The following is a 26278-nucleotide window of genomic DNA, read 5'->3' as shown; positions in this document are numbered from 1 at the left end:
CAAACCTTATAAAGTATGCAAAAAAAGTTGAAGAGTGTAGTTTGACTTTTTAAATATATCTACACATTTATAGGTATTATTTCTGATAGTTGAACAAAAGCTTGTATTGACTTTTTAAAATATGTTGTTTATTTGTCCATTTCACTATTCAGTTTTTACCCTCTTGTAAACCAGGTAAGGAATGTTGTGAACAGTACAGATACATATCCCCCAGGCACAACTGAAAGAAAAAAAACATTGTTAATTTTGTAAAATAAAACACAAGACTAATGCAAAGGAAAAATAAATTACTCCCATCACATTTACCATCCCAGCTATTCATAATACCCTGGAATTTAGCTACATGTATCTTGCTGTGGTAACAAGTAAGTTACTTTTATGTTATTACAAAAATATGTAACTAATTGGCAAGATTATATATATATATATATATGTATTTTCCTTGCTAAAATGTTTAAGTTTTGTTAGCAAACATGCTGTCCATCATTAGTTACCCGTTAATACTCATCTCTTACTTTGAACACTCCTGTAAATCATTTGATCAGGATACAACTCTACAGGGAGTGCCAGCTATTCTGTCACATCAGATGGTTCCTCCATCTTTTTTCCTTCTTGGATGGCAATCACAAGATGCAAATGGCAAGATCTTGCAAGATATTTCTAACATCTGGTTCCTGATGGGCTCCTCTGGCAGCTGGTCTAGAGGTGCTGGAAGAACTTCTTAGCTAATCTCATAACGAAGTGGCTTCTTGGCTGCTTAAATGCAGTGTCCCCTCCAAGTGCCCTTCAGATGTTAAATGATCTGCATATTAAGTATAGCCACAGAGTCCAAAGATGCAGATTATTATACAGCCAGAAAATGCAAATGTATTGTGTAAATCAAGTCTGCTGCATAACTGTAAAGCTTGTGGACAATTGAGCAGTCTGTTGTGACAGCTGCTGAGTTTCATACCATGTGAAAAGCCAAAACACCTGAGTTGTAGCAGGTAATTTTGAAATTTTTGGAGTAACAAGGCTCAAAGTAGAGGCAAAGAGAAAGAAAGATTAGATATTTTGATTTTAAATTGGAAACGAAAATTTGCTTTATAGGAGTTTTGTCTGTATGCTAATTTTTCTCTTTTCGATAGGTATTCTGAGGCTGTAGTTCTGTGTCAGAAATAGTTAACCAGGGGCTCTTTGTAGCCTAGTGGGCTTTCGGACACTCCAAAGGATAATGTTTATGTATAAGTACAACTAAACTGCATTTTTTTTTGTGGTATGGAGTTTCAACTTCAAATGAATGTGATGCTTAATACTCAAGATTGCAAAACATGTACCAGCCTAGTATGTTAACAATGGTAACAGGAAATCTAAAAATAGACAGCATATCTACTTGTCAATTAAATTAAATTGTTGTTATCTAACCACACAAGTGGACTTGACAGTTACTTGTAAATTACCTGCTTTCTGGTTTTTGTCATTGATTATTGTCTTAGATAATCAAGACTGTTGTCTTGATAACTACTTGCCAGAAAAAAAAAAAAGGGGGAAAACAAAAGATAAAACTAGAGGAAGTTTAGATATCACGTTAAAAAAACATTGAAAAAATATGAGGATAAAACTAAAAGTACATTCATTTGAACAACTGTTTTCCCAAATGCTTTTGATTTTTTTCAAAATGCAAGTTTTCTGCATAAGTTGATACCTGGTTATAACTAAAACTCTGAAAGCTCAAACAATCATTTCAATTTTAATAAGCATATAAAACTGGAATACTTCTGATCTCTTCTTGGGCTTTATTTGAAGAAATAACCTGGATTGAAAAGGCTGCCTTTGGCAATAAAAAGAGCTTGAAGTAATCTTCAAAATGTCAACATTAACAGTACATTGATGTAAGAATATCTCCTTGTAAAGAGGAACTTGCTTTTTATTGACATGAGTGAAAAAGATGAAATCAGAGATGTTACAAATACTATATTGGTGGGAATTGGACCATTTTTTAATTGACCTTTTTTCTTTCCCTGCTGTAATGTTAGTATTTGTTACATCAACCTGAGGTAGGAATGTGCTATACAAGCTGGTCGGCAATGAGGCTTGTAGGGTACTTACTGCAACAGCATTATTTCAGCAAAGCCTTCAAATTTCTTCTGACAGTATAATGCAAATTCTGGATTGCCCTAAACTCTCTACTCCTGGCAATATTTGGTTGTTTTTTGGTTGAGTTGTTGTTTGGGTTTTTTTCTTCCCCTAAAAGCTTTAGTGTCAAAGAGTGAATAAGTATAAATGTTATGCATAGATTTACTGCAAAATTATATCAACGTCATCTTTTAAGAAACAGTGATCTTGACTCTTCATCTTGAGTGAGGGATATTCTTTCCTTGCACTTCTTTCTTCTGAGTTGAGCTTTGGGTAAAGTTGGAGCAGCTTTAATTAATAATTGGGTTTAGTGGCAATATTGGCAATAACCTATCACTTCAGAGCAACATAGTATGTTGATGATGAGCTATTTTTCTAGTAACCTCATGAGAATTTAAGAGTTTTTTGATAATCTCATACTTGTGAGAAGAGACCAGCCCAGCAAATTTATCTATCTTTTAATTTAACTGTCATTTAGTTAAGTACTGTTGCACCATCAGAAGGACCAGAAACAAACTATGAAAGGAACTTGTACAGAGTGGTATTTCCCCCTTTCCCCCATACAAGGTACATGCTTCATTAAAGTATAACATCCTAGTGAAAGATCTTGTCTAAAGTAAGATGGCTTGCAGTAAGATGGCTTGCACATTAATTTACTGGAGAGAGTATCATGAGTTTATCACGTCATTTGAATGCTAGACAGTTGTGAAAAGATAGGCTTATTTTAAGTAAAAGCAATTTTCAAAGTCATGCACATTACACAATTCTATTCTATGCACCAGAACAAATTTCTGTCTCAGCTAACACTGCTTTGAAATGCATTTCATTTAAATTTGCAAGTAAACAACCAACAGGCACTTGCTATGCCTGGAATAAGAAGAGGATTCCACCTGGTTGAAAGCTTACTAACTTACTCTTACCCATCATGTGTCCCCATACTCTGCTTTCTTTTCTTTCAGAGCACAGTGATATGCTTTTAAATAGGTGACATTTTTTACGTCTAACGCATATATAACAGTGTTTGAGACATCAACGCACTTTTCATCATTTCACACTGCTGCTTGAATTTACAGGCTTATTAAAATGTTTTCAGTTATTCCTTTTGTTCTCCGGGTTGAGAAAGAGGTAATTGTATACTGTGTAACCATACAAATAGCAGAGCATTGACAAGTTCACTTGTTTGAAGTTACACAGTAGGGAAAAAAGTTTTGCAGGTGGAATTTATTTATCTGCTGCAAGGTAGGAAGACTGTCTTTGAAAATGGCTAGCCATTTAAATATATCCAAATACAACTCTGTTGTTTGAACTGATATTCCCATTAAATTAGTTCCCCATAAGATAACTGTACTAGTCAAAGGAACAGCTGACATCAGAAGTAGTTTCATCACTGCTTTGCCAAGCTTTCTTCCTGAATAGGACCACTATTGAGCAGTTACGAATGCTTGCTTCTCTTTTTACCTTGTTTTTGCTTCATGGGGTTGACGCTGGATTTCTTTAAGTGACTTCATGTAGAGTGAGATTTTGATCTGATTCCTAAGCTAGAAAAAAACACAGGCAATTTCTTATTTAAAGAGATGAATAACTACAGGAATATGACAACATTCAGAGTTAAGTGGCTTGTTTTCCTGTCTGTAAGCAATATATTTACTTAGCTGCCAGCACTTTCTCCAAAAAATAGGAGGGCATCAAGTACTGTCTTAATGCCTGCTGGAGCTGAACTATGCTGTACCAAGGCGTACAGAGGAGGGGAAGATGTCTGCAGGACCACCAAGACCCCTACACTGAAAGAAGGGTGGCAGCAGTGGTGCTGAATGGGTGATGTTGTCTCTTTGTGCTCTTGGAATAATTTGGTCACTGCAAGGACATTCTCTTTCTTGTGCATAAGGATAGTTAAGGGATGCATTATCTTTGGAACAAGGAGGGAATTTTGAGCAGTTGTGCAGAGTAACACCTTGCTCTCCACTCTGTTTCAGGCCTCAGTTCAGCAACATGCTATCCTCAGTAGAGTTCATGGCAAAGCCAAAGTTTAGCTATGAACCATGAAACCAACTGATTTCTCCATTGACATATGTTTACAAAGGCTGGGGGTGTTATGATAGAAAAGCATAAAACATTAACTATTCCTGTATGTGACATCAAACTCCTTTTCTCATACATTCTTAATGTTTAGATTTCTGTTCAGAAGTGTTGCCAATTAAACAATAGCCAAACAAATCAGAAAACAAATCAGATAGAAATATAGGAAGTACTGAATAATCTATGTATTTTTGGGATACTTGATATAAGCTTTAGTAGTTTAGTTTAGCAATCAACAGATTTCAGACCATTTTCAGATGGCTGTGAAGCGGGTGATATTTGCTGGCTTGGAATATCTTCAGATCTTGACTGTATCACTGCTTTATAAGAATGAAAAGGCCAGATTTTTATTCAGGCTCTTGACTTAGTTTTGGGTGGATTCCAACTGGCCTAAAGTTATCTGTCTAGATATTGGATGTTTAATCTAAATTAGCCATTGGGCTTTTTCCTATCATGGAGAGAGGCTGCTGCAAGGGGTGATTCACATCAGACTAAAATAAGTAGTTGTTACATATTATTAACAGCCCTCTTCAGGGCATTTCCTACATCTCTGTGAAATTGAGCCGTAGGGATATTGCTGAAGGAAAAGATGCAGTCTTTTTTAGAATTGATGCAGTTATCATTTTCATAACACTGGAGTGGTATTCCTCCTGAAGTCAGTTAATTCAAAAGTTGCCCATATTGGCCCATTTTCTGCAAGGAAAAAACCAACACAATAAGTTCTGTTGGGTATTCTGCATTGGTATTTCATTATGCTCATGCAAGACTGCTATCTGAGCTCAGCCTTGAGGGTTTTAACTCTGACTTCGACATTATTCCTCTTAGTGCAATTGGAAAAATAGCTGACCTTTCTGTCTCATTTTCTGTAATGTCAGCAAGATACATAATTTCTGTAATTTTGTTGTTAGCTTGTAGTAAATCAGGACCTTACTTGACTCATGAACCCCATGAAGATGATCACAAAATTTTTGTCTGTATAGTCTTTATTGAGTAATTTAAACTGTTATCCCAGTGAGAGCCCTTGGTTGGGCTGATTGTATGCTAATGTTGCTTTCCAGACGCAGCAACCGTCACAAGGCAATGTTGCTAAAGATCTTAATTGTCTCAATACATCTTGGTGTGCTTTAATGCCTCTAAATTAATTATGCAATTTAATACTGTTAATGAGTCTTGAATTGCATTACTTCAGCAGAAACATAAAGCTAATGTGATTGTCTGCCATAGGAATGGAAGCACCTGTGTTTTTAAGGATTATCCCCCAATGCTGCATATATTCAGTGAATGTCTAGTTCAGAAGATTCACAAAACAGTTTGCTCTTATGCTCCTGGGGGCCACTGAAGACCTTACATGTAACTTATGATTTACAATAAAAGGTCAAAATCCGCAATTACACGATTTCATAGAAAGAGAATAAGAAATGAAGGCCATTGCATTTAGCTTAAGTGCCTCTAGAAGCAGAAAATATGTTAAATAAAACACATTTGTAGGTAATACACTGTATCCCATATTCCAGAGAAAGGCAATAATAAACAAAATCAAAACCAATAGTCCCTGGCAATCAAATCTGGGGACTTTTCTTGCCTTCAAATTTGGTTATTGGCTTAAAGATATTTTATGTTGGTTTTCTTTTTGTTGGGTTTTTTTTTTTCTTTTTTTACAGAACCTAGCTATGTACCTGAAAATTTTAGTATGGCTGGCAGCATTGGCTCACATCACTTTGAGATTGGTCTGGTATGGTTAACCTTGCCTGAAGAGGAAAATGACCTTTCAGTATACTTTCACCTCTGCATGTAAAGGGAAAGGAACCAGATATGAATCTTCTCCCCCATTTTTGAGGCTTCTTATTTTTCTGAAGTATTTAAAAATCTAAGTCACTTCCACTCATATCATATGTCAAAAAACCCCCATCATTTTCTTTGCTTTCCAAAACATCACTGTAAAAACTGTGTAAACAGCAGAACGAGTATCATTATGCTTTAGGACATATCACTTTTTCTATTGTGAATGTACAGAAACAATACTACCACTCTTTGATTTAAATTGAAATAGAGAAGGAAATGCGTATAGACAAAAAAACATGGTTATCCCAGCTGGAAAATGTGAATAGGGTTGCTCTCAGTTCTCAAGGGAAATGTGTACTTTTACATTTTGTATAGATGACACCACTTCCATTTCTGTAATGACCTGTAAAATCATGGAATAGCAAAGCAGCACTGCAACACAGGAGTGATTATAGTGGATCAGCCAGAAGTGCCTGTTCGTATGATATTGCCTGTGGAAGTCAAAGCCTATATACAGTGCTCAGGGCTTCTGGTCTGCAGCGATTCTCTATCCTGGTGGGTGTAGGTCATTGTGTTCCTTGCATAGCTACATCTCATTAGACTTTAATCTCATATATCACCAAGCGAGTTTATATACTTCAGGAGTCATTTACAGTATTTTTCTTATATTAACTCATTTGAGAAAACAGAACAATGAATGTTGATTACTACTGCCCTCAGTAGTAATCAGTTGCAAGTTTTTTCCAGTGCTCAGAATTAAATAAATCCCGTGCAAAGCCAAACCTGTGTTATCTGAGCAGCAGAGTTAAATGGTGGTAGTTGCAGTCTTAACAGTGACAAATTTTAGTTAAAAGACAAAATCAGCAGCTTTGCCTACACTGGTTTGTGTTACGTTAGATGTTTCTGTAGTCTGTAAATGGTATATAATTATATGTATCTAGTCCTGGGGCTGAAGTACAGTTCAACTTTTGTATAAAGAAGGGCAGATCTCCCTGTCATGCACTGAGACCTGAAATGGGCACCCTGTCTCTTTGAAATCTAGCATTGCAGAGAGCCCAGCCCGACCATGCAAAACTGCCTTTGCTGGGTAGCAGAAGCACCCTGGCAAATCTGGGGCTGTGATCCATGCCAGTTGGTTGGGTGTTCTCTGTACTGTGCAGGGCTGCAGCCCGGGGGAGTTAGTTCTGGACCTAGTGCACCCAAAGAGCAGCACTTAGGGGCACTGCTCCATGGGCCAGAGCAGCGGAGCTGCTGCTCAGTCCCCCTTGCACTGCTCCTTGCTCCAGCCTGGGGTCTCCATGAGTTGCTGTTTGTCAGGATGAACCTGTGCCAGCTGGGGCTCCCTGAGGGCCACAGGTCCTGCAGGACACGTCCACCAGCTCCTGTGTGCACTGCCAGGCCATGTTTTGCCCTTTCTGAAATACCCTTTCCCTGAGGCACCCACGGGAGGCTGCCGGGGCTGGGCCGTGCCCAGGTGAGTCGCTTGGAGCCAACTCCTCACAGAGGCCACCTTGCAGCACCCCCAGCCAGCACAGACACCCAAAGTAGAGGTAAATCCAAGGCCTTTTAGCTGATTTTATTTCATCCTTTAAAGTGGCGTTTGCACCGGAGCTTGCATCAGTGCTGCCGTGTTTGCTGGTGTCTCCGGGGCCTGCAGGAGTGTCTCCCTTCCCTTTCCCAGCAATGCCATTTGTGCCTCTCCCTCCTGTTGCCTGAGAACAGCTGCAGCCGCCTGAGATGGCACCAATGCCTCTGTCACAGTGTCCCGGAGTCCTACCCTGGGCCCAGGAAGCCAGCTGCTCCACAAGGAGCTGAAATCCAGGACTGTTGCCCACGGGGCCGCTGTGGGGGCTGGAAGGTTTGGTGCTGATGGGTTTATGAGTGGGGTGACCCCGGCCTCAGGTCACGTCTTCACCCCATGGTGGTTTTACAATGATCAGTTCCTTTCTGAGCTGTCAGGAGTTAAAATTACTCTTTAATTTAAAAGAAAAAAAAAAAAAGTGATTTTGATTTCTTCAGCTCCATCAATAGATTTAGTGAAACTTCTTGGATAAAGAGGTTTAATTTCAGTAGATGCAATTACAGCTGCTGTTGTAACTCTTGGGTGTGGAAGGAGTTGAACATTTAGTATTTCACCACCTTTTTTCTTTGCCCAGAGACATAGTTTTACGTTTGAATATAAAATCTGCATTGCAACCACTGTCTGAGTTCATTTAGGGGGTTATTTAAGGTTTGCATATATTTCTTTTGATGTAGAAGAGTGGATTTCAGTAGGTAAGTGTGGGAAGTTATTGCACCTCTTGCCAACAGCTTATATCTTCTCTGTGCTTATAAACATCTTCATTAACCCCGTAATTTCTCATCAGAAATTTCATTAAGACAATTGTTGGGTAATTTTGTGTATACTTTATACAAAATGAAGTTTAAAAGGAAATTCATGATTACTGAGGTTTTCCTCTATTGCCTAGCAGGCACATTTAGGAAAGATGAAATTATAGGACGTTTCCTACCAGGGTACCTCAGTGAACAGGCAGCACACTTCCGTTAACAGACTTACCATCCCTTTTCAGGAAAACCCATCTGCTTCCAACTGATAAAGCAGGATATCACTCACAGTGCATTCAACTGCCTCATGGTAATTCAAAACTTTACTTATGCTTTCCCACTCTCTCAGATTTAACACACCAGACATGTATTTTGTATACGTCACACCCAGGTATTTCCTGAAATATCAACATTTCTAATGTTTTGTGAGATTTTTAAATATTTTTTTTTCTGTTCAGAGTAATCAATAACACTGAAAACCACAGGAGGGGGAAACACCTTTCTTAGTTGCAGCGATAAGTGGAGAAAACGCTAGTCAGTAAGGGAGTCATGAATATCTTAAAACTTTTGACTAACTGCTAATAGTGAAACTCTGTATGGAAGAACAGGAGTAGTATGTTTTCTCAGGACATGTTTTCCAGATAAGGTTGTCTTCCGTGAGAAGGGGTATGTGGTTTTATATATATGTGTGTGTGTGTCTATATATATAATGTTGGAGCCTAATCTCACTCTAAGTGGCTGGTTGGATCCGAATATTTATAGACTAAACAATGGATGAAAGGGATTTGTAAAAACAATTATTACCTATAGCAATTTATGATCATGAGTAGTGAACCCTCAGAATGGGATTCATCAGACCAGATTGAGATGTGCTGTCTAATGGATGGAGTGTATTAGCTACTGTTAAGGCTTACTTCATCTCATCCTATGGCCAACAACTGAAATATATCAGCTCTGTTGAATGGTTCTTTGATGCGGCAACTTTTCCTGCATTGACTACTCAGAATCTGCACAGGTCAGCGGTAGATGCCTATAAGTATAAAGATATCTAAAGTTAAATGGGACATCTTCCTAAATTATTAATGATGATAGCTGTTTACCAAATAGTGAGCTTTCTGGTTTGGTCTGTTTAGCCATGATTATCTTATAGTGTCCTGTAAAATTATACATGACATTTAACAAACTTTAGTTTAAAAAAAAATAAATCTTTTTTTTTCTGACAAACAAGTGTTGCTAGAAGTCAGGCATCAGTAAGCACCCGCAGGAATAAAAATCTAAGAGAGATTCTAATCACTTCTCACATTTTAAAAAGCTTTTGTGATTTTATATCAGATACGTAGAAAATAAAAATAATGAAGAGCAGTTAAACTGAAGTACTCTCCTAGTAGATGTTTTTTCCTTTTTCCTAACTGCTTGTGCTACTGATTATAATCAGACATTGTAGTGCACTTATGAAATGCATTGTACATGAACTGAACTGCATTGAACAGTTTTACGCTAAGCAGATCTAACTGACTGCTTCCAAAATAGCCACTTAACTTTCCCAGTAAAATGCTGAAGCCACTATTCCAGAGTGAAACAAATGTGATATGTCTAGACTGAACAACTCCTGAGCTATGAGACTACCAAACTAAAATACCTGATATGTCTGGATTTTGTTTTACCATACTCCAGAACTTTGAAACAAAACAAAGCCTTCTAATGGAGTTATTCAGCACTGAAGCAGATTTGGCTGAGTCAATACTATGAATTGAAATCTCTTAATTGAGAACATTGTCTAAATTCAGAATGCTAATCATTACTTTTTATCTTGGTTAAACTGGATGAAAGGGGCATAAAATAATTGTTTTCAGTCATCCTCAAAAAATAAAAGTTGAGCAGGTTGAATGAACTGTTGTGTGACATTTAAATTTTTCCTTTTAATTTGGCTTTATGGAATTTCTGCTCTAACCTGAGAAATGTGGAAGTTGATTCAGCTCAGTGGGGACATTTGCACAATATAGGAACATTTTATTTTTATAGCTAGTATTTAGAACGGAGACAGGACATCAATTTATTTTTCAAGTCCAAGTTAGTAGAATGAACCTGTGCTTCTTTCTTCCATCTAATTATAGGATATTCTAGAACTGTTCATCTTTACCATACCCTTTTGAAGAAGTTCAAAGTGAAATACAACTTAATATGTTTATCAGGCTAGGGTTAGAAAGAAGATGATTCTGTCATTAACAAACGTGGACCTAAAATTAATGTGTTGCTTCTTTTAAAGTCCATTTGGCAGGCCTTGGTTCCAAACTTCAAGCAGTGAGTTCAGGCCAAAGACATTTGTAGTAAAAATTTTTGAATAAATAATTTAAAATTCTGAAAATATCTCAGTGGTGCATTGCCAGAAAAAATTAAACAATTTTGTTTCACTTTTGATCTCTAAAAAAATATTTTATTTTTTAATGCAGGTTTTTGACTCGCCCATATATTCCTCTGAATTCATGACCCATATGTACTTTATTTATTGATGGTGCTCATTTTTGAGATGTCTAATTAGAAAGCTGTACATTTCTGTAGTACTTGAGTCTTCCAAAGTTCTTACGTACTTCTGACCTGTGCTGGCTGGGAGTCAAGTCAGCAGCTTATGCTTGGAAACTGGCTTAATTCCTTTTGTCAACAGTACAAGAAAAAAAACTCCTTTTTTATATAACAGACTTTTTCCTTAAGGTAAAAAGCAAACCCTAAGAATGTGAGAATTAATAAACAATGACAACAACAAAACTGTTCCCATCAAGAAGTACTGTCTTGGACTAGGTATAGCATGTTTTCCTCTCATAGCAGTGCAGAGCTACTGTTCAAGTGGAGTTGCACTTGAATTGCAGTTGTAATCTGTTACCATCCAGCTTTGATCTTGTCTTAGTCCAGAGTGATTCTAACCTCTTTCTAATGAAATCCAGTGAAAGAAGTGCAATATACAAGAAGTGCAAGGCAGAGACACGTCTTTCAGCTTGCAGACTTTTTTTACCTGAAGTTCAAGAATCAAAAGATTCTTCTGCCCTTTAAAGTCCACTGGAAATTGAAGCTGCAAGGCTGACATAGTAAAATTCCTTTTTCCTCACTTCGTAAAGTCATCAGGATCCTATCCATAAAACTATTAAAATGCCTTTTATCTGTGTAGGTACCCCATAGGCATTTTTGAGGATGATGTGTAGTAGTGTTGACTTATTTTTTTTTAATAGATTATTTAGGCAAGAAAATACAAATACGTTACTAAGTCTGTCCAATTTTTGGGACTTTTTTTCCCTCACAGCAAGACAAAAATTACCTGAATTTAATTTAAAAACAAAACAAAAAACAACCAACCAAACAAAGACAACAAAAACCCCCAATAAACCAAAAAGAATCCATGAGATCACCCTTACCTGTTGAAAAACACCTAGGTGAACTGCTCATTTTATTATGTATGAAGTCTTACCAGTCTGTGAAATTTATTGCTGATAGTGAGAAACCTACCTCATGATACACCTCTGTATAAACACAAAAACTCAATGTTCAGGCGTGTATAGAGTCATCTTATCAAGTAAACAAAGCAGAAATTACTGTATCCAGAATTTTCTTTCTACAGAGGTATTTTGCTTATTTAAAGGTCTTTCTGGCACTCTATTCTTAAGTGAGGTTTTATCAAAAATAAATACAAAGCAGCACACAGGTGCGATTCTTGTTTTAAATAGCAATTCACATGAATATTGGAAAGGAATCATACAAGTCATAAAGTATGATCTTCAGTTCTGTACCTGGAACACAGACCACCCACCTGCCCAGACTGCAGCATCTTTTATGGTATTGTAATCACAGATATATTTGTAGTATCAGAAATCTCCTCTCCTCCTCTCTGTAGTGTGCCCACATGCTCAGAACCAAACTGGAGTTCCTTGGTCCTGCTGCCTCCCGACCCAAGCCCAAGCTAAAATCTTGCTTGGACCAGTCTCACAGTTTGGTAGCGCGGATCGAGTGCCAATGCATACAAGCACCTTGCAAATTAAATATTCTAGCATAGACATAGCAATTGAGGTCAGAGGTGGCTGATGTTGGCTTAAATAGGTCCAGGATTGATGCATATAACTGGAGTGAGGGCTTGGGGTGGGTTATTGAGTTTTGGGGCTTGGTTGGTTTTTTTTTTGGACAAGTTCTCCCAGAAAGAATAAAAAAGGACTAGGGAACTGTATCAGCACAGAAGACTGCTTCAAACCGTTGTTTGAAGTTCTAAAATACAAATCAACCAGGTTTCCATCTTTCCTGACTTTTGTCCAGGGAATTTCAGGGGTTAGCAACTGTGTTTTATTGTGTCAATTACAAGTCCACCCTCACATTAACTATAAGCATCTACCTCCAAATGCTTTTCTCCCGTTTCTAAAAGAATCAAATTGAACCAAGATGGAAAGATGTGTGTGGATAAAACTTTGATGTGGTTGCTTCTAATGGACCTTGATGTTCTTCTGCACAATCTGAGTTGTCAACTGGTCTTGATTGCTTTTCATAAAGAGTAGAGTTTATTAGTTTTGTAGCTGAATATACAAACAGCACAAGCTTATTTGAGGAGTCTTAGTTTATTGTAAACTAGGGCAATGAATTCCAAAGCTTTGAGTCACGACCTGCATTTTTAGGGCAGTAAAACTGGATTCTTGATAGTAATGGCATAATATTAAAATATAGTAGAAAATTACCAGGAAGAAATTTCTTTATTGAGAATAGCTTGAAAAGCTAATTTAATAGTGAATTACTTTATTGCTAACTAAAACCATAATAACTTGATAAGAGGGAAATTAGTAAGCATTATTAAAATTCCGGTTTTAATTGTCAGAAACTGTAATTCCTCAACTAAAAGGAGGTTCATCTAGCTAAAAAGAGGCTTCCTCTTTCAATTGTTTTGCACTATTAAAAGCTTAAAAGTGACTTAACACTGGCTTTGGCCAAGAAGTGGATACTTTTTAAAAATTATTTTTCTGCATTGTAGTGTGAATGAGAAATGCTTTTCATGCTTTATACTTTGTATATATAAAAATAATCAAACAATTCATTTTTTAAGTGTTTTTAAGTGTAATTCTCATTGCTGTTTCATGGGTGGCAGTATGTAAGAGTTCACCGAGGACCTTTAGGAACCTCAGTGAAACAATAATTGGTACATGCTGTGGAAGTTGTAATTTTAATAGATGAGTGAATTGCTAAGTGCATTACTGGAGTGAAATACTGAAACCAGCACTGCTGTTTTGAAAAGTCTGGAACCGTTCTTCCTGAGACAAAAGATCTACCTCTTCCAGCAAGGGCTCCATGATGTCCTTACAGAGAATCTGTGTCAACTTGCAGAATGAAAGTCCCTTCCTGGCGGGAGGCAGTTAAATGATGCGAGTGAGCTCCTTGGCTGCTCTTTGCCTCTTTCTGAGTGTTTTGCTTTCTTTTCTCAGTGACCTTCAGTGCAGACGCATTTCCTTGTGCTGGGCTTCCTGTGCATTGTCTGTCCGGGAGCACTGACAGGAACAGAGTGTTTGAGTAGCTGTGTAACAGCTCGGCAAAGAAATGCCTAGGAAAATAAATGCTTCAGGAAATGGGCTTGGAGTGATTGTCTCTCATCTAAATGTTGATCTGGGCTGAGACGGTATCAAAGCCTGCTCTTATGAAAGAGTTTGCCACACTGTGCCCAGGCTCCTTACAGTTAAGAGTTGCATGGCACTGGTTGTAAGACAAATAATGCATATTTCTTCTTTCCTGGACATATTTAATCTGATCTGCTTCCTTTCCACTCATTTTTGTGAATACAGCCTCTCTTGTCGTCATTTGGTGTAAGGAGGTGTTCAGATTCGCTTCCGCTCTTAACACATTGCACTTCTTGGCTGTGCAGGGTTAGTGGAGGGAATGGCTGTCTTTCAGGAGACTGTTTTAGCAGATGAGGGAGAGACCTTTGTGATTAATGATGTATCAGAGTTGTGTTCGAAGTGCTGTTTTGGCATGCAGCAATGTACATGATTAGTGAATGTGCACTTTCTTTCATTCTGAAAATGAACTGGAATATAGTCTTAGTCTTGTTAGTTAATAATCTCATCCTTGTCGTTGGTTTGGGTTTGTTTTTTTTTCTGAGAAATGAGGCATCCAGCATAGCCAGTGTGTTCTCTCTCTGGTCTGCTGCTTCCTATCCCTTGGCATGCTGGTAAAGGCTGAGACATGGAGCGAATGTGTGGAGCATCTGTTGATTCACTCTTCTCTGTTTAAGTTATTCAAAGAGGTCATGAAGCCTTAGGTTGCAATGGCATGCAATAAATGGGATAATAATGGCACGTGGTTCCACTTGGTAGTAATTATATATAATGAAATGGAACATAGTAGTCAGTGGCTAATCCTTCTCCTACATTTCTGACTTCAGGAATTTACAACTTTTGCAGAGGAAAGTGTGTTGTTTTGGTTTTAAATACTGTTATTTTTGCTTCAGCCATAGTTATATCAACTTTTAGAAGCAACAGAGTATGTTAAGTGAAGCTGAAAATATACTGAATGGAATATATTAGGGGTATTATTTTTCTAGCTTTTTAAATTTTTTACATGAAAATTAATATTCCAAACCATCTTTCTAAATTGGTTAGCTAGAGGGACTGCATAATTTGTGGAAGAAAAGGAGAGCCCAGTTCTTAGTTCTGCCCCTGTGTTGTGCTGCTGCTGGGGTCTGGGAGGGCTCAGCATCCCATTTCTCTCTCTCTGCCTAGAAGTGCCAATTTCCAAGCACAAGCCAGCCAAGCTCGCTAGCTGACTCAGCTGCATACTTCTTCATGCTGTCTTGGAGGAATCGTTATCCTCACTTTAATTTGGTCACTGGGTTTGACAATCATCTGAAAATACTGTGGTCATACATAGCCATTTAGGGGTAGGCATGAGCAGCCCAAAGGCTTGTCAGTAGGCTCCAGATCTATGTGGTGTATGCATGTTTGAGTTCTATTTTCACCTAGGTCTCTTAAGACTTAAAAAAATCAAGAAAATATTATCCAGTAGTAGAAATAATGTTATTAATAGCTTTTGTCTTCTCTTGATCCAGAGGAGGCCTTTTTGGCTTATATGTCTGTGTCTCCCCTATGTGTCCATAATTTATTTTAATAATTCTTCTGTATTTTGTTTTGTTCACAGTCTACATGCTGACACACTACCAGTTTTGTTGCCAAAAGAGGAGTTCACAGAACTACACAGTGCCTGATCCAACTAGCTGCTTTGATGTTCCTCACTGGACCATGTAGGTAAAATTCAAAGAAACATATATTTTCACAGTATGTCTTTCCAAATATTGCACGTATTGGGAAACAGCTGATTTTTGGCAGCAGTGCTCGCTTTGCAAAGTCGGGGTCTTTTTGAATTATGAGACTGAAATTCAGTATTAAGGTCCATTGTGATGTGTTTTATCATCAACAGATACACAACTGTAGACTGCCATACGTCACAATGTGTTTGCCACACCTGTTTGAAGTTGTTGTGGATGCTGGGAACACTGTGATGCCTATCGTTCCTCTAGGTGTACCTGAGCTAACTTTAATAGCAGCTGCAGTGGTGCAAATTTTGGCAAAGGCACAAAACCCAGCGGAGAAGTTGAAAACATTTTCAAGCAGTTGGCAAACCTTGAACTTCTTGTTATTACAACTGCACAGCTAGCAGAGTAAGAGCTAGCCAGGGTAAAAGCTAGGCAGGAAAGGTTTATGTGAACAAACCTCTTAGCTTGCCTTAAGAAGAGCAGAGTAGTATTGTGGTATTGGTAGTCAGCAAAAAGATGCCTTCAGGTTATTCCTGTTGATCATCTTGAGCTTCTGCACAAACCTTCAAGTTTCCTGTGAGTTTCAGACAAAATAAAAAATGTAGCTGATATGCTACCTCCAGGATTTCCCTGCAGAATAATTCAGTCTTGCTATAGTAGAGGTGAGAATCCAACAAGTTAAATTCAATTTATTGAAAAGTATGTTTTCCGTTCTGGTTTTGATATGCTAGCTGGGTTTAGTTTCAACGAGCCATTTCCCTCTGCGAGAGTAAAACCTAGGCAAAAACCTAAAGTGTTCTGATTAAATTGCCAGCATTCATTATCACTTGACTGCTTTCTCCCTTGTATGTTACGCTGTTTTATGTCTCAGTTGCATTGGCATTTCAAATAATTTACGTAAATTGCTAGGCTACAGTATTTATGTCTACATTATAGTTGGTCTTTCTTTTAAATTCCTTACACATTTCTCTAAAACTTCCACCTTGGTTTGCGTTTCTAATTCTAATTTCCACTAAATTTGTGGAAATGAACTGTAGAAATGGATATTTAGCAGGGGTTTAGATGGTCCGTATTTACACATGCTGGCACACTCTCCTTACACAGAAAACATCTCTCCTCACATAACTTGCTTTAGGGACTGTGGCACTGGCAGTTTACTGTGATTGTTTCTGGAGTGTCTTGAGGTTTCAGTCACTCGGTTTTGTCTGCAGAAAGCTTCTAACAAAGTCATCTCAGAAATATATTTTCATAGCATACTGGCTGAATCTTTATGGCTTCAATACTAACAACAGGTGTGTCAGATGAATCCTGAAATGATGATTACCCCTACTTTCATATCCTGAAATTAGGATGTGGTATCTTGCACACTGTTACAGAGCTGGCTGTATTCAGTTACAGCTGGTTTTGCCTTTCATGTTGTGTTGACCATATTCCAGCTTTACTCAGACATATTTTCAGGTATTTTTTGTAAGGTGAAAGATTGTGGTATGGTTGCAGATGACAGATTTTCTGTTAATAAAATACTGAAAATGCATAAATTTCTGGTTTAGGAATCAAATTTGAATTGTCACAGTTCACCAGTGGGTTGCTAGTTCTAAATTGGGGAAGTAGTGCATATTCTCTGTTCTTTCTGAGTATCCATAATCTCCCCCAGCTGTAACTGATGGGCAGGAAAGCAATCCCAAAAGACATTTATTATGCTAGAGAAGATATAGAGACTGAGGAAAATTACTTTTCTGTAGATGTCAGTGGCATAACTGTTCCTTGGCAGGAAGTTTTTTCGTTGGTGCCAAATTTCAGAGTACCCCAAAGTAACTGGAATTGAACTGTATTCAGTTTTAGCCTAAAAGGAAACTTAAAAAAAAAAAAAAAAAATCTGAATTCATATAATTAACTTCTGCCAATTTTATTACATGTGCTATTTGTCACTTAGACTCTGACGTAACAGTGTGGAAACAGTGAACAAAAAATCAAGGGTTAAAGAATCAAACCATATATCTACAAGAAATACAGTAACAAAGTTTTCAGAAAGCTAAAATTAAATATTTTTTTTTTCCTGGTACTAAATTAACAACAACAAAGCAAATCATACAAATAAATCTAATGGATTGCTTTAGATTTACACTAGACTGTCATGCTACCTCTTAAGGGATTATATATATAAAGAAATAATAAAATAATGTGCTTTACTACCCACAAATGCCCAGTGCATTAAACAGAGTTTGTCAGTTCATCTGAACGCGTTACATTAGTCAAGAGGAGCAGCATCATTTTGCTTAGCAAAGGTGCATTAGCTCAGCTCTTTAGGCTGTCAGAATCTTAAAATCTTTCCTCAAATGCAAGGGTAATGGTCACTATGACATGCATTTGCCATTTAACACAAGTGATGTTTGTGCTTTAGTAGCTTTTAGCAAAGTATAGATGTCTACAAAGGTTGTGGTACAGGTCGGCTCTAATACAAACTGCAAGTTCTAACACAATTGGTAGAACTTTCGAATGTGAGCTAGATAATGTCTTATCTAAGAAGAGCCAGAGGAAATGTCTTGTCTTAGAAGGTTTGTACGGCAGTATATTCCTGTTGATTATTTAAAATATTATTAATGTGTTAAAATTCATTCATATTTGTTCCATATAGTCATAATGTGATTAAAAATATTTTCCTGCATTTAAATATCAACCTGAAACTTTCTGATATTGATAAAATCTAACGCAATCAGAAGTTTAACCAGAGCCTTGATGTTTGTTTTCTAGAGTAGTGACACAGAAATATTTGCTTCTATACATTATCCCTTGAAAAATGGGATAATTCTTATTCCAAAACTAATGAGAACTTGTGTTTTTATTTATGTATCTATTTATAAATTTTTATTTATAAATAAATATTTAGTAGATTAGAGCAGAAGAGTAGCTTTGGCAAAAAGTAGACCAAAGCATATGTAATACGGGACTACAGACATCACAAGTTCACGCTGTAAGCAGTTGCACAATCATTCCAATCTTACAGTGCTTCCTTGCTTAGTCTGGTCGAAGTGACTTGGTTTGACATTGCTTCAGGAGAAGCATCTCAGCTTAGAGCATAGTTCAATCATGAGGACAGGGAACTATTATGCTTTAAAAAGATGAATAATGGCCAAAATTAATTTTCTAGAAGAAATTGCCACTTTGTCTTCAGTTATTTAACTGAGTCTATGCAGTAGCCATTGATAGTAAGGAGACCACATAGACTGGGTTTCAATTTATTAATTCATATTTGCTTATTTAATCATAAGTAGATTATCTTAATTACTTTGAGACAGAAACTGGTCATTTGTAATTTACACCCTGAAAGTGTACTTCTTATATTAGAAGTACATTTTTTAAGGATTTGTGATGTAAATGAAAGATGGAAATACGTATTTAAATTTAAGTATACAAAAGATAATTACTCTCATCCGAATCTCCCTCTAGGGTATAATGTAAACAATTCTTCTCTCATTACATGCATTAAAAACTCAAGTGTAATGATATTGGCTGAGTTCCATTCCCTCTGAAAAAACATAACTTTTATCAGCAAAGATATTTCAATACCTTTTTTTGGAGGGAAGACTATTAGATTTTGGAATTTCCAAAATCTAGAAATTTTCCTCTGGCATTCTAAGAAAATGTTGGGTTTTCTTGTCACATACCTCATCAAACTGATGGTGTTTAACTTGTAAGGACTGACTAGTTTGCAGCAGTAGGTGGTATGTGAGACACAAACTTCAGGAAGAGCATGATTTCCATAACCACTTTAAAGGAATACATTATAAATAAAATACATTTCTCTGGGGACTTACAAAATCATTCTGTTTATAATCTAAATTACATTATGCTAAATAAAATAGTACAGTAAAACCCTCAAGGGAAAAATACTTCATTTAAGTTTGAACATTACATTACTTCCATTAATTGGAAGTATTTTACTCTCTCTCTTTAGTAGTTTATTTTTGATTGGATATATATAATTAAAGTGTTGTCATTATAACAGGAATCAGTCTTTCCTATTTTGTGTTCCAAGCCCTTCTGTTCAGTAGAGTACTGTAGTTTTATTTGCCTACCTTCCTTCATTTCTCACTGCTTTATTCCTGGTGACTAACCCTCTGACCATCAGTGTATGACAGAAAATTGCCATTGCTGTGTCGCGCCTGTTCAATTTAATCAAACTCAGACTGGAACTGAGACTCTCAAGAAATCTGAAGTTTTGTATTAAAACCAGAGAGTGTGAGGCTTTCTTCTGCTGCAATATTTTAGAGTCTGTTGGTCCAAAGCATGTACCTTGCTTCTTCCAGGGTGCTCACGGGGGTAACTGTTGAGCAGGGGCTGCAACACAAGCAAGAAAATCCATTAGTCTCTAATGCATTATATATAAATTTATAAATGTAACTTGGAGACAGAGAGAAAATGCTGTACATGCATATATGCATGTGTGTGTATTTTGTGTATCTACAGATTTAAGGTCATATATGTTTGTGTGTGGGAGTGCATGTGATTTGCTAGTATACATATGATTTCCGTTCTTGCTATAAATTTATGCCTATTCAGTTTCATATGGGAACCTGATAGGATACTAGACTCTAAGTCACATGAAGATAATATGACTTCCAGGAGAGGGTGACTAGGAAAATAATGGAAAACCTCAGTGAACTATTTAATTGTAAGAATGGTTTATTCCACCTTCCTTTTTCACCCTGTGACAAGAGACCATGTAGGATGAACTAAATCAGGTTATCGTTCTTAACAGCATGGAAGGCAGTAAATCTGTAGTGCTGAGCTCCTCTAATATTGACAGCTTTGCAACATGAGTGTCTGTAGAAATAGTCTAAGCAGATATAAACTAACAGAAGCTGGAACAGGTTGTATAACAGAAGCAAGTCAGTCCCATATGCAATACTTATTCCCACTTAAGAGTCAGCTTTAAACCAGACACTAACTTCAAGTTAATCCTTATTTGAGGTCTAAAACAAACTGTGAGTTTCATAAAAATTAATTTCAGGTTATTAAAAATATTTTTCCATGAGAAAATAAATCTTTACAGCTAAATACTAACAATATTGAAATATAAAAAAAGAAAGAAGCCATGCACACATTTTCCCCTAATTTAGAAAATATTAGCCTTTTTTTTTTTTTTTAAAGAGCACTTTCAAAAGCAATAGTAGTTAAAACACTGTTTATATTTGAATACACATTGAATAAAAACTCTGCTGGCCTGAGAGTTTCATGTTAGACTGAGTAAACCTTGAGGGGGAAAAATGTAGTACAAAACTGAGGGGCCTAAAACTGAATGCAGTACTTGAGGTGGGGCCTCACCTGTACCGAGTACAGGGGGAGGATCACTTCTCTAGTCCTGCTGGCCATGCTATTTCTGATACAGGTCAGGATGCTGTTGGCCTTTGCCAGCTGGGCACACTGCTGGCTCATACCCAGCTGGCTGTCAGCCAATATCCACCAGGCAGCTTTCCAGCCACCCTTGCCCAAGTCTGTAGCACTACATGGGGCTATTGTGACCCAAGGGCAGGAGCTGGCACTTGGCCTTCTTGAATCTAATACAATTATCCTCAACCCATCCATCCAGCCTCTCCAGATCCCTTTGTAAAGCTTTCCTACCCTCAAGAGATCAACACTCCCACCCAACTTGATGTCATCTGCAAACTTGCTGAGGATGCACTCAATCCCCTCACCCAGGTCATTGATAAAGATGTTAGAGAGGGCTGTCCCCAATACCGAGCCCTGGGGAACACCACTTGTGACCTTGGAGAAATTCAGGTTGATAGCAAACACTTGGAGAGGTGGGGTGGGAGGACAGTAGTACCACCTTCCTCTTCCCCAGCTCTTGCTGGAGCTGTGTCCCCCTTAAATTGCAGGCTGCTCTCTAGGCCCACAGTACACAAGGTGGTGGTCACCTTCGCCTTTTAACCCTTCATGCACAAGGACTTAAGGAGGAACGTTTTGTCATTATCACACTGATATTATTTTAGGATTTGACTGAAATGTCTATATATGTATATACTTACGTATATATGTGCATATATATGTACATATGTATATATGTAACGTATATGTACATGTATATGAGTTTACATATATACGTATATGTATGTATGTATATATATATTGCAGCATATACGTATATGTATATATGCAGTTGTCATAGAGGTGCATAGCTAAAGCTGTGAGATAACTGGAATTTTCTTTAAGAAGGAACTGCAAGGCTTTAAAATGAGGCTTTCTTCTGAATGGGCAAATTTGTCCATTTGAATAGTTGTGTACTTTATCATGTACTCTGTCTTTATGCCACACAGCTGCCACCCAGCCACACTCTGAATGACAGCAAGACACTAGATTCATGTGTTTTATTCAGAGTACAATTCATAGGAGAACATAGTTGCAAGTTCACCAAATCTGTTGTTTCAACATAATTTATAAGTAAAATCAGCTTTCAAATGGACAGTTAATTTGGAAAGGAAAATCCTTGAATTCCAAAATGTCCTAAACTTTCATTACAAAATATTTTCAGCCTTCTGTATGTATGATAACACCTTCCCTGATCTGTTTTTCTAGTTACATTGCTCTGAGCAACAATCTCATCTCACATTTGTGCCTTTCATATTATCTCTCATGATGCTATAGCACTGAAATAACCCCTTAAAATCATACTCTTTTTTACAATTATTAATTTAAACACTTCAGTGAAAGAGTGAAAATGAAAGATCGTGGTACTGAAGTCAGGTATACTTCAGGATGTGTTAAGTTACTTAAACATATAAAAATGTTTTTTACACACAGATGTAACATAAAATATACTGCATTTGTATAGATGTTAAACATCTCTTTCTTGTTTTCTTATTTAGCCTATGAGTTTTCTGGGGAATGTATCTGATGTGTCTGATGTGTTGGTGGATGCTATCAAAACCAAAATAATAAAAGATATAGTGGAGGTGTCAGTCCAGCTGCAGTTAGTAATCAATGTTGCTTTGAAGCAGAGAATGTAGGAGGAAAGGAAATGGTCCAAACAAAGAAGCTGCATTTGCACTTTTTCCCTGGTATTTTTCAGCCTTTTTCTGTTTTAGACATCAGAAGAATATGTGATTATACAACTGAGCTTTATACTCGGTTCTTGGGCACAGTGTATCACTTGTGCATGAAAGCTAGAGGGGTTCACAGTCAACTCTAGCAAGCTGGTCACTGCTGATTTGCCTGGTGCTGGGTGAATTACAAACCTTATGCTTTCAGGGCAGTGTGTATCTTCTGAAAAATTGATAGGGAAGTCATACAACCGAGAGCAGAACTCTCTGTGGCATGGTGACGAGGACTCAGACTCAGTAACCCAGATACCCTCTGCTTCTGACCAAGGGTTTTTGAGGTTTGTTTCACTTTGTAATTGTGCTCATGCTTTAGCATTTGCCTCATACATTTTTTCACTACTCTGTGACATCTGCGCAGTTTGATAACCCAGGTCTCAATTTCTAGTGCATAATCATTGACCATTTCCTACGTAATCGCTGGGTGACAGAGCTGCATGCAACACAGCTTGCAAAAGAGGGCTTTTCATCCCAATTTCTGATGTTCAGGTGAGCTTTAGGCACCACTTCTGTACCACTTTATCTAAGGTTATTGCAGTCCTGACATGACTGTGCAAAGGGCTTTAAACAGCTGGAGGTTCAAGTGAAACCATGTACTGGGCTGCCCATCAGCTGACATTTCCCAGCTTGACTGACTTGTAAAAGAAAACTTTAGAAGCAACATTTTGACACACAATTTGCCAGTGATATTTGTATTAAATGGATATAATATCTTTCTTCAAAAGTACTGAGCCAGTTCTCAAGGTTGTATTACTCTGAATAATTTTTAAAAGTATATCTTTCCTTCTGAAACATTAGTGGACATTGCATGGTTAATAAGAACTAAATGGTCCCTGAGGAAAGAAACAATAAGTGTTTCCTGTCAGTCATCTTTTTTTTCATATTGGGAATATCGAGTTGAAGATTAGCTGCGATATGCTCTATTGTTTTAGTTCCCTCTCCATGGAAAATAAGCTGCATTGTATACCAAGGTATTACCTAGTGTATTTTACAGTGAGGGTGGTGAGACACTGGAACAGGGAAGTTGTGGATGCCCCATCCCTGGAGGTGTTCAAGGCCAGGCTGGATGTGGCCTTGAGCAACCTGCTCTAGTGGGAGGTGTCCCTGCCCATGGCAGGGGGGTTGGAACTAGATGATCTTTGAGGTCCCTTCCAACCCAAACCATTCTATGATTCTATGATATCTTGAGGGGAGGATATGGAATCCTAAGTTTCTGGTCTTTTTTTGCTCAAGCCAGTGCCTCCGATGAGCCACCTTTCTACTTCCTTCACACTGTATCCATTCCTAGTGATGCCTTTTACTTTAAATAGCAGCTAGGGTTGACTAATTATTATTATCCATTTTCTTTATGCATCTTTCTTTTTGGGACTGTTTAGTTTATATGCCTAAAACCTAGCCAGGATTAAGAAAGATTTAAAGTATGGACAAATCCATTTTCTTATTCCTCTTTTTTTTTTTTTAATTGGGGAAAACTAGAAACCTAAAGACTACCAATCCATAGATCCCTTTTTCTCTCTAGCCAACATGTTTTGCATTAACAGGTGGTCTATTAGTAATTTTCTGGTTATCTATAATAGCTGAAGAGGCCTTTGGGACAAACTGTACCAAGTAGCTACCAAAAATATATAGGGTTTGTAATGCATTAGATGTCATTAAATGCTTAAATTAGATCCCCAGTGCACATGTGTACAATCATTACTACTTGTAATATGTATCAACAGTTCTAAAAATTTGAGCTTAAGCTCTGTAGTACCATTTTCATTAATTTGCTTGGACTATTTCTCAGTGCATGTAAGGATTTGTTGGAGATGGTCAATAATTAGTCAATAATTAGTGGGACTTATTTCTAATGGGAAAAAAAAAAAAAAAAGAGAAAAGAGAGAGAGAAAAGATGTTACATTAAACAGCACTTAGAGGAGATAGGACTTCATCTTTTAACAGTCCTGTGGAGGACCCCTATATGCTAAGCTACACAGAATTTAATCTACCTCTGAAAGATGAAAGGATGAGGTGAGCCTGCCAGAATTTAAGCCTCTGCTTCCAGGGAGTCTAGGTTTTTCTACCTTAGTGATTAGATCTGAAAGCTACTTTCGCTATAAATCCCTCTAAATCATTGCTTTAAAGAATTGTATACAAACTGACTGTATCTCCATGAGGTAGTGAGGAGCCTCTATTATTTCAGTGCAGAGACCAAGTGGATTGTGAGTCAGGTATTTGAGAAAAACACAAAGTATTCTTGGTTGGTTTCTTCTTGCTCAGTCCTTTTTCATTTAGGATGCTCGCAGCATAAATAATAATACAGTTTTGATTTTCCCATTCAGTTTCTGATCCCAAACAATAGGGATTTATATTTCTTACATACCAGATTTAGAAAGTTCCCTGCAGATTAAGCCAAAGGGATTCCTTATCTATGTATTTATGTATGTATACATTTGTTTCTTTTATTTGTTACATTTGCTCTCTTGACTAATAGTTTAAAACCAGTGTACTTCTGTTGTTCCACTTTTGTGAGGTTTGAATAAGCATATGATAATGGCAATAGAGAAAAACAGGTGACTGCTCTTGTTCTTCTATTAATGTAGTAGTTAAAGAAGGCTAGACTTTGTATTTAGAGTTTTTTATGTAAAAGCTCTATGTTGTGTTTTTTTTTTTTTTTAAATATAGTATTGCATAGAATTCATATGAATGAAAACATTTTTTTTTTCTTTAAATTTATGATGAAATGTAAATAGGACATATTTTTGTTTTAGTGACAGTCAAATGGATTAATGTCTTGTTTTTATAAGACAGATGTAATTGCACCATCTTCATGAAAATTGCATGAAGCAATAATTAGATTGTGGGCCTCTGGAAGTGTCTAAAGGAGGTTAAACTTTCAATAAGAAGTTTTTTTGTTTTTTCAATAAACCCGTTTCTGAGACTTTCGTGACCCAGAATACCAAACTTACTAGATGTTGATAATGGCTGTAAACTCAGTTGTAAGTGAAGAAAGGGTCAGATAGAAGAAGCACACGCGTTCTGAGCTTTGTGCCAGTGGGAGGGACGTGAACCTAGGATTTTTCTGCCCCATTTACCAGGGAGCTGAGTAGCAGCAGCAACAGTGTTGCACTGGGAAAAGCTGTGCCTTCCTTCATTTCTCACCTGTGTGCAGATGTATGAAAAACAGGGTGGTTGGGATAGTCCACCGTATCTATTTTCTATCAGAAAAAAATGAGCACAATCAGCCCTTTCATGTGTGCAAACACATCTCAGGAAATCATGACATCTGGCTGACAGTGACTGAGTGATCTTATATGTGTGTTTCACAAATGAAATAGACAAAGGAAGCATGACATTTATATGATACTGTTAATCTGAGAATAGTATAGGTGACTTTTATCTGCAACGTCTGATAATGACTGGGTAGAAAGCATGGATAAACTGTGGGAGACTGCCAGCTCAGTTTGGATCCCAGTAGGCAAGGACTTAGGATCACTGCTGTCTGAAGGCAAGCACAGCTCTCTTATCCACAGGTGCAAATACCTATATCAAGGTATCTGTTGCTATGCTTACCCCTCAACAGAGGCATGTGACAAGTGGGCAGGAATGGATATGGTCTAAGCTTCAATATGATTTTAAA

The 26278-nt window shown here is 37.3% G+C and overlaps 1 protein-coding gene across 2 annotated transcripts in view; it reads left to right on the top strand.

Annotated features, from left to right (window-relative positions):
- The window catches only part of CHRM3 (cholinergic receptor, muscarinic 3), a 195560-nt gene that overhangs the window by 46501 nt on the left and 122781 nt on the right, over positions 1-26278 (top strand). Inside the window, exon 2 of one of the 2 annotated variants that reach the window (XM_014950556.1) lies at positions 15448-15550. In XM_014950556.1, coding sequence (XP_014806042.1) covers positions 15453-15550 — 98 coding nt within the window. In that variant the 5' untranslated portion in view covers positions 15448-15452. Of the gene's footprint in view, positions 1-15447; positions 15555-26278 lie in introns of both variants that reach the window. The other variant, XM_014950557.1, reaches the window with a different exon arrangement.

Source organism: Calidris pugnax, unplaced genomic scaffold (genome assembly GCF_001431845.1).
Source record: "Calidris pugnax isolate Ruff unplaced genomic scaffold, ASM143184v1 scaffold24, whole genome shotgun sequence".
Classification (NCBI taxonomy): Eukaryota; Metazoa; Chordata; class Aves; order Charadriiformes; family Scolopacidae; genus Calidris; species Calidris pugnax.
The sequence above is the reverse complement of the archived record's forward strand: the minus strand, read 5'-3'. Positions and strand labels throughout refer to the sequence as shown.